Below are 15,868 nucleotides of genomic sequence, written 5' to 3' on the forward strand. Positions count from 1 at the left end.
CTTCGCTAATCACTGCCTCCTTCATTAATAAATGCCCACATCCATCAGCACCCACTTCTAATAACTACTGCCCCGTTCATGAACCAGTGCCCACGCTAATTAATTACCACAAGGAGCTCGTTAGCCAGGTCATTGACAAGAAGCGTCTCTGGTTTTTTGGGATCCGGTTACTCCCACCCCTTCCTGCACAGCTTTCCCGGGCCCTCCGTTAGCCCAGACCCTTAATTAATTCAAGATCTCTCCTAATGGTATTTCATCTCTTGTTGGTCCCATCCTTAATGAGCGTCATTCCTGGGCCTGGTTCGTGGGATGTTCGTTAGTCCCGGCCCTTAACGAGCAGTTCTGGGCCTGGTTCGTTGGGTCTTCCTCGGTCCGGATCACCGATGAGCAGGTTCTCTCCTGGCTCCACTTCCCCGGGGTCTCATTAATCCCTCCCTTGGTGTGTCCTGTTCTTAAAGAGTTGTCATTTCTCAGACTGGTTTCCTGGACATTGCCAAGTCCAGCCCCGAACGAGCCAGGATCTCCTTGGTGCCATCGCTTAACGAGCCACTCCAGGCACGGTTTCCTTGGACCGTCGTTAGTCCTACCCCTGGAAGGAGCTGCTTTCCCGGGCCCGGTTCTCCGGGCGTCCGTCAGTCCTGTCCCTCAACCGGCGGCTTCTCTCCCGGGGCTGTTTCCTTGGGGTCTGCCCGTCTCAGTCCAGCTCCTCGATCAGCTGCCGGCCCCGTACCCCCCTGCCAGTACCGACAGCCGGGGGACCCCCAAAAACCTCCTCAACCCTCTCCACGCCGGCCCCGTCCGTGACCATCCAGGGCGTCCGCTCCTCCCGGGGGGGCGGCCGGGGGCCCCCCCAGACCTTCTCCAGCCCCTCCCTGATTTGGGCCACCGCCGCCTCCTCCGCGGCCACCTCGGCGTGAACCTCCCACGCCTCCCGGGCGAGCTGGGCGAGCTCCTCGGTGGCCCCGCGGCTCCAGCTCAGCAGGAACCCGACCTTCCTGCGGGCCGCTCGGAAGCGGCTCCGCTCGGGGGGCGGCAGCGCCCGCGCCCCCGCTCTCAGCAGCCGCCACAGGTGCCACAGAGCCGCTGCCACGTCGGCGCCGGGGTCGCGGCTGTCGCGGCCCTCCAGCAGCTGCGCCACGGCCCGGAGCGTGCCGCTGTCGCCGAGCGGGCAGAGCGGCAGCCCCGCGGCGCGGGCGTCGCGCCGGGCGCTCAGCAGCGCCTCGGCCGTGCTGCCGAACGGGCGGCGGCCGCGCAGCGCGGCCGAGGCGGCGATGGCGGCGTCGGGGAGCTCGGGCAGCAGCGCCTCGTCCCCGCCGTGCAGGCTCAGCGCGAAGGCGTAACCGAACAGCGCGTTCGGCAGCTGGAACCGCACCAGCGGGGACGGGGCCGCGGCGCGCAGCGCGCTCAGCGGCGGCACCGCGGCCGGCACGGGCGGTGCGGGGCCGGGCCGACCCGCGCCGCCCTCCTCGTCCGCCTCCTCCTCGGCCCCCGAGCCGTCCCCGAGCTCCTCCACCCGCCCCCGGCCGCGCCACCACCACGGCCGCCACGGCGGCAGCAGCGCCGCGGCCTCCCCGGAGCTCAGCAGCCGCCGGAACCCGTCGCGCTCCGCCTCGCTGAGCTGCTCCCACAGCCCGCGGCCCGCAGGCCGCGCTGCATCCCCGGCCTCGCGTGCTCCGCGCGGCCCGCGCAGCGCGGGGCTCGGCGGGGAGCTGCGCTCGGCGCGCAGCGCCTCGAGAACCTGATCGCGGTAAAAGGCCTCGGCGCAGGGGCCGTGGGCGCGGTAGCAGCGCAGGGAGCAGAGGCGGCGGTGGCAGCGCGGGCACGTGTAGGGGGCGGCGGGAGCGCTGCAGAGCCCGCACGGAGCGTCCGGCCCGGCCGCCGCCATCTCCGCGTCTGAGGCCGCGCCGCCGCCGCCACCCCGCGGCCGGGCGCGCCCCGCCCCCCGGAGCCGATCGGCCAATCAGGGCTCGCGGGCCGCGTCTCCCCGCCCCTTGGCCGCGTCCGCCACTCGGGTTTTTCCGCCACTCGGGTTTTTCCGCCCCCGCTCGGGTTTCTCCGTCCGCGCTCGGCCCCTTTCGCTGCCCGGCTCTGGGCGCCGTTCGGGCATTTCCGGCGGCACTCGGCTCTTTTCGCCGCCCAGGTGCCGAAACGGCCCCTGCTCGCTAAAACCATCTAATTAAATTAACGCTCCCGCTGATTAGCGCGCTGTCACAGAGCTCCCGGGACTCGAGCGGCCGGGGCAGGCGTTGCTCTGGCCGAGAGCCGAGGGGGAAGGACGGCGCTGCCTTCTCGGCACCCTCGGGGGCGGCAGTTTATCGCAGAGCGCTGTTTGATGTCGGATGCTCATTATCAGCTCCTGCGCATCAGGATGCGCTTGGGACTGTCAAGGCACCACGAGTTCGAGGTGCTGGCAGGTTGGGTCTGGGACACATCCTGCCCCATTCAGATTTTTTGAAGGCAACCACCTACTCAGGGCTACAGGATCCTGAACACAAAGACCGGCCCTTTTCCCTGGGAAAGAAAACTCGCCAGCCCAAGTTCCTGATGTCAGTTTGCAGCAGGTGTTTGGCGTTGCTCCGGCAACCAGAATTGTATTTTGGTGCAGCTTTGGTCTGGAATATACGGGGTGCCTCCTCCAAATTTACATCTTCCCCTCAGCCCTGTTCTTCTCTGTCCCTGTCTCCATCCCTCACCCCTATTTGCACGTCCAGCCCCCCACATCCTACTCTCTCTCCACCCTGCACCCCTCCCCATCCTGCCCCTGCCCCATCCCTCACTCCCCCCACCGCTCACCTGTGGCTCCCCGCAGCACCACATGGGAGCCCAAACTTGTGGGGACAGTGCAGTCCTGGCAGCAGGACAGCACCGAAATAAAACAGGCAGGGAATATAAATAAATATAAAACAGTTTGTGGGCTGCACCGTGTCACAAAGGGACCTGGAGGGTGGCACAGAGGGTGGGGGCAGCTGAGAGGCAGAAGGGTCTGTAGGAGTAAAAAGGGGGCACAGAGACACTGAGAGGCTGCACTGGGGGAATGGAGGGTGACACAAGGAGGCTGAGAGGCAGGGGGTGCCTTGAGGGACAAAGTGGGGGGTGCCTGTGGGTGACAGGTGAACCTGCCCTCACACCACCCTTAACCGCACCCTAAATACCACCCCGGGTGCAGCGTGCACAGTGGAGGTTAGGGGGCCAAGGGACAGTGTCGGGGCCTTGGGGTGACACGCTGACATTACGGGCTGAGGGGCAAAGAGGGGGGACTTGACAGGTGGAGAGCTGACACTGAGAGTTAGGGGTGCAAAGGACAGGACACAGGGTACCGGGAAGGGTTAGGGTACAGCAGCACCCTCACCCCAACCCTAAGCTCACCCTAAACAGCACCCCTAGAACACCATTTTTCCCCAACAGCAGCTGCAGGCAGTGACCCTAATGCTGGGACAGCCCCAAAACCCTCCCAGCAGCTGCAGGCAGTGACCCTAATTAAAAGGCAGGGATGGTATTTGCTGGCTAGAGAGTGACTGGCAGAGCCTGGGAACTGAGTGCTTCTTTTAGGGGTGTTTTTTATAAGTGTTTTTAAAAGATATTTGAGGGGTTTTCTCACAGGAGCTTTTTAGGAACTTTCTGGGAAAGTTTAGGATACTTCTGGGGCTTTTTCAGGGCTTTAAAAAGATTTTTTTTAAGGTATTTTAGGGGCTTTCTTAATACTGATTAGAATTTTAAGGGTTTTTTTTGGGAGGGTGTTCTTGGGGTTTTTTGGGACTATTTAAAAATTGTTAGGGCTTTCTTAAGACTATTGGGGGTATGTGGAGGACTCTTAGGACTTGGGTATTTTTAGGTTGTTTGAGGGAAGTTTTATGGATTTTAGGGTCTCATCAGTGTGTTTTAAGGATTTTGGGGCTGTTTTTAGAGCTCTTTTAGGAATATTTATGGATTTTTTTAAAGGTTCTTTGGGGATTTTTAGGGGTGTTTTAAAGTAGGGTATTTTTATTGTATTTTAAGGGTATTCTGAGGCTATTTTTATGTTTTTGTGGGGGTTTTAAGACATTTTGGAGATGAGGTTTTTTTAGGGCATTTTTATGTTTTTTTAGGGTCTTTTCATGGCATAGAGGCTGAGGGGCAGCTTGAGGGGCACTGTGGGGACTTGAGGATGACAGAGGCTGGGAGCTGAGGGAGGAACAGGGGGAGGGGACAGTGGGTGACACAGAGAGATGTGTTGCCTTTATAAAAGACAACGGCGACCTGGTTCCAAGAAGCAGCACGGCGGTCTGGCCTCTCCAGACCGCTCGGGCTATCGACAAAGACGCTGACACCAGTATGGTGGATGGTCGAAAAGCCTTTATTATCTCATCTCGTGGGTTTAAATAGTCTTGGGGGTCTTTGCTACTTTAGAGGGGGGTTGTGGGGTCTCAAGGGTTAGTCGGGAGTGGAAAACTACTGGGGCAGGTGTGGTCACATGCTCCTGGGGTTAATAGATAACATGGGGCAGTGAGAGGGGGAAGGGTCTCTCTCTTTCCGTCACATCCCGTGATCTTCCGATCGCCTGTCCCTTATCTACCACATCTCCCCCCTCCCCTTATCATATATAAAATGAGGTAGTCGTAGATATAGGCACTGGAGTGAGGTACAACCTTGTAACTTGGTAAGGAAAGGGTGGTTTGGTAAACCTGAGTAATTTTTTCAAGGCAAGTCTTGAAGGCTTTTGCGACTGACTGTGTTCGCAGTTTTTGGTTTACAGCATTTGTTGGTGGCCTATGAACAAAATGTTTGCCCTTTCCAGACGGGCCTGAACAAACGAGACTAGTTTGTTCAGCAGGCATGGTCCTATGGTAATAGCCAAAAGCAGTATTGCCAGTGGACCTGCCAGGGCGGAAATTAAAGTGGTGAGCCAAGGTGATTGATTGAACCAGGATTCAAACCAGCTCTGCTGGGTCTCCCTGTTTCTCTTTCTCTGAGCCAGTCTGTCTCGGAGTTCTGCCATGGAGTCTTTAACGACTCCTGTATGATCTGCATAAAAGAGCACTCCTCTTTCAGGGCTGCACACAGTCCTCCCTGCTGCATGAACAAGAGGTCCAGACCTCGCCTATTTTGTAAAACTACTTCTGAAAGCGAAGAGACTGATTTCTCTAGATAGGAGATGGATTTCTCGATCCTCTGCAGGTCTTCGTCGATGGTCATTTGCAGCTGAGAGAGTCCGTGCTGTTGGGTTGCGATGGCTGAGACACCCGTGGCGGTGCCAGCTGCTCCCAGGCCGAGCAGCATCGCGATAGTTATACCTGTGATGATTTCCCTTTTGTGGAGTCTGTCAGGTTCTTCGAGAAGATGGTATATCTCTTCGTCTGAGTGGTACAGGACCCTGGGGACAATCAGAACTTGGACACAGAAATCGATAGAGTCATTAAATTTGGACAGGGACACACAAGGACTCACTCCGGATCTCTGGCAAACCCACATCCCAGACGCAGATGGGACCACCCACTTGTTAGTTTTTCTGTTGGGCCTGACAACTTTGGTGCAGAAGTTGCCTTTCTGCTTTGCTAAGGTTGCATTGCCAAAACATCTGCCCTGTCCTGTGATTTGACTCAGGGTGATTCCTCTGCGGGGAGTGTCCCATCTGCACTGGTGGGGGGCGCTGGCTGTGGAGTAACTGAAGGGGGTGTCTAAAGCGATGCCTTCGTAGAAAGGGGGTTTAACATCATAGCAAAGCCAACAGGAGTTAGTCAGGTTCGGTTTGGTTTCGTTTAGGGTTAGGAAGGTAGCTTCTAGCATACGAAAGATTGGGTTTGGGTCTGACTCAGCCGTGCGGCCTATCTGGGGGGTATCTGCAAGGCCGGTTGGGGTGTCAGTGACTTTTGAGGTCAGGGTTTTGGGGTGGGTTGTGTTTTTCCCTCTCAGCACATTCTTGATAATTTTGTTGGGTCCCACTGGTCGAGGTGCTGGTGGCTGGAGCCTGATAATTCTCACATTCACCCACCTCCTCGGTCCTCTGAGGACCACTGTCCACGTTCTACCCGTGGCCCAGCTAGGGTGATCTGGCTGTAGGACAGTCATGTTATAACTTACGCATGCCCGTTGTCTAGGCTGTGCATTGTGGTCTCCGCAGCCAAAGGGTGCCCAGGTGAACTGTAAGAATTTGTCGGGCTCCTGCGGTTGCCACCCGTCTGCCCATGGTCTGGCATCTGTAACAATGGTTTCGCAACCCCAATACCCACAATGTCCCCATCCCGGGTAGTCACAGTACCTTTTCCCTGGGTTGGATGCTGGGCACCAGTAGGATATGTACATGAGTATGATGTGTGGGCTTGCGGGCCGTAGTTTCGGTTGTCCTGGAAACAGATCGGCTATGTGGAATACGAAGGATGGGGTGTTTGCTGTGGTGACCTCTTTGAACACCTTGTCACGTGAAAGGTGTTGCATGACCCACCTAAATGGCTGGTGAGGGTAGTGGCCTGGGTCGGCTTGCCCCCCGGCCACAAGCCCCAACAGCAAAATCGCACAGAGACACTGTGCATGTCTGGGTCTCACCGCTGTGGGACTCTCGGGTTTTGTCTGGCAGTTTGGTGGTCTGTCATCTCCCTCTGGAGCAGGGGTGTATGCGTCACGGGGACGGTCCACGAGCATGTCCTGCAAACAAAAACTCACAGTTTTCCATTAATTTCATTCTGAAGGTCAGGTTTGATTGACCTGAGTGGACACCACCTGATCTTGTCCTCCTTTTTAACTGCCGCGTACCCTCGTCCCGTAAGCACCAGTCTCCAGCCCCGTTCCCACTCGCCTAGCTCGTTTTTGACCATGACCTGTGGGCCCTCCTCTAGTGTCTGGGTGGCCCAGTGCTTTCGAATGGGACTGTTTGCTTCATCTCCCCTAGGGAATTGGTTCAGTGCTAGCAGCGCGGTTGCTAGCATGCGCGTCTGGTCTCCTGAGGGAATGGAATTGGCAAAGCCCTCTGCCTTTGCCAACACTTCTAACTTGGCTTTTAGGGTCTGATTTGCTCGCTCAGCAATGGCCTGTCCGGTGCTGTTATACGGGATTCCCTGCGCTAAGGTGATACCCCACACCGAGGCGAATTCCCGCACTGATTTGGAGATAAAATTGGAAGCATTGTCAGTTTTAATTTGCTTGGGGATACCAAGCCATGCCATAACTGTCAGCCAGTGCTGGATTGTGGCCTTGGAGTTGGGTTTGAGGTGCTGTGTCGCTATGATCACTCCGCTGTAGGTGTCCACTGTCACTGCAAGCCATGCTCGGGGCTTCAGCAGTTCACAGAGAGTGAAGTCTGACTGCCAGATTTCTGAAGCCTTGAGGCCTCTCGGGTTGATCCCACCGGTCCATAGGGGTGACTTCTGGCAGTGAGGGCAGGTGGCCACTACGTGCCTCGCGTCTGCTGTCGAGATCCCGCATCTCTTTGCCAGTGCTTTGGCTCCGATGTGGAGTGACTCGTGCAGCTGACGAGCTTCCTGCAACGTCCACACTCCCTTCGCTGCGGCATCTGCTTTGTCATTTCCAGTCTGGAAGAAGCCCTTGACTGGGTTATGGCTGTTGATGTGAATGACGGACACGGTGCCCTGGTAAAGCCTGGGAATCTCAGGAAAACGGGAAACTGGACAAGACAAACGCACATCCAATCAATATGATTAATGCAACGTTCTCCCTTTATTCAAAATCAGGCGGTAGTTTATATAAGCTTCTACATAGTTTACAGAAACAAAGACACTCTGATTGGTAGGCTAACATTGTTTACCTTTTCCTTAAAACGGCCTACACTTTACACCATAAAACCTATACTAGTTCACACCCAGTGGTCCCCACAGTACCTTAAGACTATTTTCTATCTGCGCCACAAACTCTGAATTTCTAACTGCGTCAGAGGCTTTGAAGGCCCCACCAGGCCTCAATCTGAGGCCTAGACTGGAGTAGCTCAACTTTCACAATTCATGCCCTCTTTCTCTCAAAAATGCTGCAACACCCTGGCGTGAGGAGAGTGCCTCTTCAAGCATGGAGGCCGTCGTGGATGTTGACACACCTGGTCTTGACATGGCTAGGCAGAGCTTTGCCACGAATATAGAGTCTGTCACGATGTTGAGGTGTTCATCTTGGAAGAGTCCGCACGCCAAGACCACTGCTGCTGCTTCCAGCTGTTGCACTGACAGCGTGGGGTCGCATGTTTTGACGCAATGCCATGTTTCTCCTGCCTGCCACGCCGCTGCTGCAGTAGAAGTCATGGAGGAGGCGTCTGTAAAGACCGTTGGTCCTGGTTGCGGTCGGTCCATGACCTTCGGTGGCACGTCTATGTCGACAATGGTCAGTAGCTGGGTCCAAGGTGGTTTGGTGGCGTAGAAGATTTCTCCTCCAAAGCCAGTGAGAGCGAGGGCCAGGTGCTCCGATATCGCAGTTGACTCCATGGTCGGTCGCTTGTGGAAGGGGAGGTGGATCCTTGCCGGCTCGGTTCCCAGGTGTCTCAGGGCGAGTCTCCTGCCTTTCATGACGAGGTTAGCAACGCATTCAACTCCTGGGGAAAATGCGTGAGTTGGTCTTCCAAGGACCACCCACTGGATCGGCCGGGATTTTTCGGAAGGTCCTTGGGCAAGTGCTCCCACTCCTCCCTTCTGCGTGAAGTGGACGTATAAGTCCAGCGGTACGCTTGGGTTCCACCTGGCAAGCAGGCTAGTGGACATCTGACGTTCGATGAAATCGAGGGATTTCGTTGCTTGCGGCGTCAGCTCCTTGGGATCCCAGGGGTGTTTTCCTTTCAGGAGGTCATACAAGGGGTCCATGACCTCTGGAGGAACTAGGACGATGTTGTGGAGCCACTGCAGAGATCCCACAAGTCGCTGCATGTCGTGGAGGGTCTTGATGTCTCGGCAGACCTTTATCCTGGGTGGGGTCACGTAGGAGTTTGTGATCCCCACTCCCAGGAAGGTCACGCACGGTCCTCTCTTGATCTTCGTGTTCGCGATCTCGAAACCGTTGGCCTGGAGGGTTTCCGTGATCGTGGACACTAGGTGATCCACTTGGCTTGCTGATGGTGCAGCGACGAGGATGTCGTCCATGTACTGAATGATGGTCGCAGCAGGGTGGGAGTGTCGGACTGGCATCAGTGCCCTGTCCACGGTGATCTGGCATATGGTCGGGCTGTCCACAAGGCCTTGAGGTAGCACCTTCCATTGGAAGCGGAGGTTAGGTCGCTCACCGTTTGGGAACACGACGGAGAAGGTGAACCGTTCTTTGTCCTCGGCATGCAGGGGTATTGAAAAGAAACAGTCTTTGATGTCCAGCACTGCGCACGGCTGCCCTTCGGGGATGGCTGAGTTCGCGGGCAGTAGTGTCTGAACTGGGCCCATGGGCTGAACTGTCTTGTTCACTTCCCTCAGGTCGTGGATGAGGCGGTAGCCTTCTCCTGATCTCTTGGGGATTACAAATACAGGGGTGTTCCAGGGGCTGGTGGAGGGTTCTCTGTGACCCTTTTGTAGCTCGCAGTCGACCAGTTCCAGCAAGGCTGTCATTCAAGGCTTTGACAGGGGCCACTGCTCAACCCATATGGGGTCTGGTGATTTCCAAGTCAGTTTGATTGGCAGCAGTGGGTGTACAGCAGTGGCCCTCATTATAAATTTGTAATCCTGACTCCTAACATAGCAAGGATGTCCCTTCCTATCAGGGGTGGAGAGTTTTGTAAAATGTAGGGGTGGATTGCTACTGTTCGTTCCGGCCCTTTCTTTGTATGCAGCGTTATAGCTACCAATTGGGTGCTTTTCCAAGCTCGGGACAGCCCTCCCACCCCGTTCACTGGGGGGACTTCCTTGCATTGCCAGCGTCGGGGCCACAGGGCTTGGGGCAGGATCGAGCAGTCTGCTCCTGTGTCTGCCCAAAGCTGAAGCCCTATTACGTGGGGGTCCTGACTGCCATAGAGGCGGCATGTCCCCCACACCTTCGGGGGCTCCTTCCCTATTTTCATGGCCAGGGCCACCCAGGGGTCCCGTTCTGGGGCGTCCCCTGCTGACCCTGCGGCACAGGCACTGCTGGCGGTGGTAGTGGGTACGAAGGTACCGTAGGCTGTGTCGCGAGACTCTGCAATTGTGTCGCTGGTGGGGGTATGAAGCTGGCTGCTTCCTGTGGGGGTGTGGGGTATGAGGGCTCCCCGCCCCACTGGGGGTTGGCATGGATGGGCCGCCTTGTATTCGCGGTGGGAGGAGGCTGAGTGCGGCCCGCAGGCCCCCTCCCTTTTCCGTTTCCCTGGGGCCGGGACCTGCATTCCCTAGCAAGATGCCCCTTCCTCCCGCAGCCCCAGCAGGATCCCCGCGGGCGTGTTTGGGGCGGAGGCGCTGCGGCAGGCCGCCGTGCCGGCTGGGGGCAGCTCACCGCGATGTGACCTGCCTCACCACACTTGAAACACGCCATGGCATTGGTTAGGGTGTGGACGGCTGCCTGAATGGGCGTCAGGTGTTCCTCCCTCACTACGTGTCTGATCATGTCAGCCAGGCTGGCTCCGGCTGGCAGGGAGCGTAAAATATCCTTGGTAATGGAGTTGCATTGCTGGCGCAGGCAGTCGGCCACCACGGGGCCCTTTGCCTCTGCTGGCAGGGTGGAGGAGTCTATCGCTGCCTGCAGGCGATCTACGAACTGTGTGAAGCTTTCACTCTCTGCCTGCCTCACGGTGGACCACGGCGCCGGCTTAGCCACGACTCGAGAGGCTGCGCGAATCGCCTCTCTAGCAGCCCAAGTGGTCGCCCTGACCTCCTCAGCCTGCATCTGCGTGGCTTGTTGCTGCGGCGTGATCATATCATCATGCTTTCCTATTACTCTGGATAAGCTCGATCTGTGCAGTGGTTGCCTCGCGCCAGACGCTTGGCTAATAGCTTCCTACAATTATCCTCCCATTCCTGTCTGAACACAATCATTCCCGCACCATCAATTATCATGCGCCCTATTCGCTCGATATCAAAGGGAAGCAGGTCGTCAATACTAAAAAGACCATCGATTAAAGTGGAGACTATGGCCGAATAGATTCCTTTTTCTGCAATGGCTTTGACAATTGACTGTACATCTTTTGGGTTTATCGGGGTATATACCCTTTGTTGGTTCCCCTCCGGGCCGGTGAGCCTCACTGGGAAGGCTTGTATGGCAGCCGCTGGGGACCATTCAGCACAGGCTATTTTTATTTCTCCCCAGTCGGTAAACTGGGCTGGTTCGTATTGTAGTTGTTTTTCGGTGCGGCTTAGAACTCTACTCGGTTTTGTCTTAAATTGCGTTGGCTCCGTTTCTTCCGTCTCAGAATCATAGCCGGCTTCCGGCAGCTCTTCCGAGCTGGCGGAGCTGCTGCTGGACTCCGAGCCGGAAGTCGAATGCCGGCGCATTTCCGGGGCTCCGTGCCGTTTTGTTCGGCTCCGAGCTCGCTCCTCCCCGCGGGGGTGGCGCCGCTCCCGCCCCCCCGGCTCGCCGCGCCTCCCGCAGGGGGAGGTCTTTCCCTTATATGGTGGCGGCGCCCAGCGCGGTCGCCGATTGGCTCCGCGCCCCGTGCCGCTCTCCGCCTCTTTCTCCCGCGCACGCGCGTCCCTGAAACCGCGCGGCTCCTGGGTTTTCATGCCGAGACCGCCCGCGCCCCGCCCCTCTCCTTGGCGGCCAGCGCCATTTTCAAAGGGGTAAGGTGGCGGCGTGGGTAGCGTCTTTTCTCGAGCCGCGGTTTCGGCGCCTCTGGCTTCCTTCACTAGCCCCTGCCAAAAACATTCCGCGCGCTGCTGCAGCTCCGGCAACGGGTCGCTGACCGGCGGCGGCGGCGGGACGGGCGGGGAAGCCGCGATTTTTCGGGGGGTTTCCACGGCAGGGACTGGGCTCTGATCCGGGGAAGGAGGTGACGCGCCGAGCCCCCCCATGTCCCCGCTCCCGGGCGGATCGTTCTCAGGGGCAGTTTGCGTTCCTGCCCCCACCCCTAGCTTGGGAGTAACTAATAAACAGGTATGCGCCGCGCTCCACATCTCCTGCTCTTCTATTGCCCTGCGCAGGGCTTTCTCTACTTGCCCCACGCTTTAGGGCTTTTGCCACTTCCTGAGGATTTTGTGTCCTTGGCCAGCGTGGCTGTGCATTTTTCCCATATTTCCAGATGTAAAACATCCACTGGACATTCAGTCGCCCCAAGCTCAAGCAGCCATGCTATGGCAAGATAAAAGTCTTTGAGCTTACACTCGATACCCCACTGCTTATAAATCACACTTACAACCCTGGCGATACTGTCCATGACGCTCGCGGGTCCTGGGACGTCTCCCTCGCCTAGATACGGTCTGACCGCTCCGGCCGCTGCTCCTGTCCAGGTGTATCCCGTTATCCGAGCGAATTTCTCTTCTTCCCGGGTTTTGGCACCAGATTTGTTGCCTTTATAAAAGACAACGGCGACCTGGTTCCAAGAAGCAGCACAGCGGCCCGGCCTGTCCGGGCCACTCGGGCTAACGACAAAGACGCTGACACCAATTTGGTGGACGGTCGAAAGCCTTTATTATCTCATCTCATGGGTTTAAATAGTCTTGGGGGTCTTTGCTACGTCAGAGGGGGGTTGTGGGGTCTCTAGGGTTAGTCGGGAGTGGAAAACTACTGGGTTAGGTGTGGTTACATGTTCTGAGCTTAATAGATAACGTGAAGCAGGGAGAAGGGGGAAGGGTCTCTCTTTCCGTCACATCCCGAGATCTTCCGTTCGCCTGTCCCTATCTACCACAGACTACCCAGCACTCTAGGTGGCCCAATTCACCTAGAGCTTTGGCTGCTGCGACCCACGGAAGAAACAGGGACACAGCAACTCTTTTTGACTTGGCCCAATGAAAAATTTCTGAGTTACAATTTGGGTCCAAAGGGTCGGCACTCCTCTTTTGAATTTTGTTTGCCGATTTATTTTTGTGAGTCCATTCACCAATTAGAGTTTGGTTGGGTGTCAATATGGACAGCTTCCCGATCGTACATGGCCCTCCTAAAAGCCGAGACGGAATTCCTGCCCATGCCCTATCCCCACAAATTAAAAACAATCCCTTAGGGAGACCTTTGGGTCTGGAGTGAGATGGGTTGTCTGCCCCGATATGGCTCATATTCTGACACCACCTCCTTGCAGTGAACTCCCCATGGTGTTGTTTTATAACGTGGTATTCGTCAGTGTTAGAAGGTTTTGGGAGCACAGCAAAGTGTACACAGTAAGCTGCAGGGGAGGAACCCAATAGCTCTAACTCTTGGGGTTCCTGAGCTATCTTGGGCAAACCCCGCAACCACTCCCCTAAGGATTTTAGGATCCCCCCGACTTGCTTCTGATCTTTGTGGGTTGTGGGGTGTAGGACTCTGGGATTTCATTGGACCTGTATGTGTTCAGGCCTGCTGGAAATTCTCCAGCCTGCCATGGAATTCCTACCAGAGAGGTGGACATAGGGTCTTTTGCTGCTGCAGTGGACAAGCAAATGTTTTCCTGCTGTAGCGTCTGTGCCAGGGTCACCCAGACGTTTTGACGTGGCTGAGGGACGATCCATGCGGCTGCCTGACTGTTCAGCATTCGCAGGATGACAACTCGGATGGGGTTCATCACAGGGTTGAGTGGGAGGTAGGTTTTCTCTAAAAGGGAAAAACAAACATTTTAAGAACCTGTTAAAGTTTCTGTCTCTGCCGGAAGGAATTTATGCTTAGGAACTTTCTTCTTCTCCCATCCGGCGGCGTCTTCTCTTTGAAGCATCAGCTACTTGCTTCCTGTCCCCTTTTGTCTGGTCTGGATTCTTGGGGACAAAAGGTTTCACCCACTTCTGGGGAATCCACCGAGGGCCTGAGGGAGTAGCTACACACGCAGAGCCACGACCCCAGGTGACAAGTCCATAGGGACCCTTGGTTTCCCAAGTTTCTGGATCCATAATCAAGACCCGGAGATGCTGAGACAATTTGAACTGGTTGCCACTGTTAAAGTGACGCACAACCGGTGGACTCATATTTTCAAACAAACAGTTCGAAAATTGATGGTAAACATGGCTTTACAGAGCCTCTCTCGTGGGGACATCCACGGAGCTGAGCTGTTTTGTTTTTTCAATACCTGCTTGAGCGTCTGGTGTGCACGCTCGACTACAGCTTGACCTGTGGGGGAGTGGGCAATGCCAGTCTTATGTTCCACTCCCCACTGCTGGAGAAATTCCAGGAACTCCTTGGATACATACGCTGGGCCATTATCTGTTTTGATCGTTTTTGGCACCCCCAATACTGAAAATGCTTGCACTAGGTGTTGTTTGACATGTACAGCCTTTTGTCCTATGTGGGCAGAGGCATACACTGCACCTGAGAATGTGTCCACGCTTACATGAACGCATTCAAGGCGACCAAAAATCTGAATGTGTGTGATGTCTGTCTGCCATACCTCACAGCTGCCAAGGCCTCTGGGGTTTACCCCCATGCCTAAGGATGGCACGGCCTGGAGCTGGCAATTAGGACAATTGGTCACAATGGCTCGGGCCTGACTCCGTGTTAGCTGGAACTGTCGGATCAGACCTGGCACATTCTGATGGTAATGCTGGTGACTCAGCTTTGCCTGTTGGAAAACATCAGGGAGACGTGCTTTATTTACTGGTGCAGCGAAGGAGTCTGGTCTGCGATTCCCCTCTGCAATCTCACCTAGTAAATCAGTGTGTGACCTCACATGCATCACAAAGAATGGATGCTCCCGGTGAGAGATTAAATAAATCAGCCTTGAGAGCAACCTGAAGAGATGTTCATTTTCTATTTCTCTGAGCACAGCCTGCTCCGCCCTGGACACTACTCCTGCCACATAGGCAGAGTCTGTCACCGAGTTGAATGGCTCAGAAAACTTCTCAAAAGCTCTCACCACTGCAGCCACTTCAGCCACTTGGGGGGATCCCTCCACAAGCTCAACATCAGCTTCCCAAAGCTGAGTCTGTGGGTTTCTCCAAGTCATTACCGACTTGTGGGAAGCCCCAGAGGCATCAGTGAACACTGTGAGAGCCTTGAGTGCCCTCCGGCTCCTTTTCTCTTGAGGAATAAGGTGGAATTCCTCATTGAACAACTTGTGAGACGGGGCATGGACTGATATTTGTCCTCTGTAGCTGTCCAGAGATAACTGGAGACTGGAGCAAATGCTCAAACATCCCTTTGGTCAGTCTCTCAGGAGAGTTCCTTCCCTCCTCAGAAAGCCTGACTGGGAGGTGAATACATGCAAAGTCACACCCTGCTAATTCACACAGCCTCACCCTGGCCTTCTGAATCAGCTTTGCTATCAGCTCTTGTGGCCTAGTGATGGTTTTGGATCTTTGGAGCGATAGGAAAACCCATTCTATGATTAAGAGTGGATCCTTCTGTCCCTCAGTCCATTGGAAAATCAACCCGTGCAGGTATGGCAGATTTCCTAGAACAATGAACTGGAAAGGCACTTTTGGGTCACACCGATTTGCCTGCCTTTCTGACAAGGTCTTCTGTACCTTTTCGATTGCTGTCTTTGCCTCTGGAGTCAGTTCCCTGGGGGAGGTCAGCTCCCTCTCCCCCTTCAATAAATTGAAGAGAGGTTCCAGGTCCTCATTCGTGAGGCCTAGCCAGGGCCTTACCCAATTTAAAGACCCACGCAGCGGGTGGAGGTCTGCTAATGTTCTGGGGTTGCAATTGATCTCCAATTTCTGTGGGACAATAGTCCTTGCAGAGATTTCCAGGCCCAGGTATCTCCAAGGTGGCATTCTTTGAACTTTGTTTTCCTGCAATTGAAATCCAGCAGAGGTTAAAACTTTAACCACTAGGTCAAGCGTGTATTGGAGTACAGAGTCATTGGGAGCACACACAAGCACGTCATCCATATAGTGCAGGATGATGGCATCCTTTCTCTCTGCACGTACTGGAGACAGCAGTGCTGCTACATACTGTTGGCATA

At 55.7% G+C, this 15,868-nt stretch overlaps 1 protein-coding gene across 1 annotated transcript; it reads right to left on the reverse strand.

The window, feature by feature from the left end:
* Window positions 1–99: 99 nt before the first annotated feature.
* Window positions 100–1,941, reverse strand: ZNHIT2 (zinc finger HIT-type containing 2). The gene has a single exon (XM_041712103.2). It carries the CDS (start codon window positions 1,883–1,885, stop codon window positions 695–697), a length of 1,191 nt encoding a protein of 396 aa, XP_041568037.2. The 5' UTR covers window positions 1,886–1,941; the 3' UTR covers window positions 100–694.
* Window positions 1,942–15,868: the final 13,927 nt, after the last annotated feature.

Source organism: Taeniopygia guttata, chromosome 31 (assembly GCF_048771995.1).
Source record: "Taeniopygia guttata chromosome 31, bTaeGut7.mat, whole genome shotgun sequence".
Lineage (NCBI taxonomy): Eukaryota > Metazoa > Chordata > Aves > Passeriformes > Estrildidae > Taeniopygia > Taeniopygia guttata.

What these genes read in the sequence shown, in the direction of transcription:
- ZNHIT2 (XM_041712103.2), bottom strand. Translation starts at nt 1,885, where the DNA reads ATGGCGGCGGCCGGGCCGGACGCTCCGTGCGGGCTCTGCAGCGCTCCC.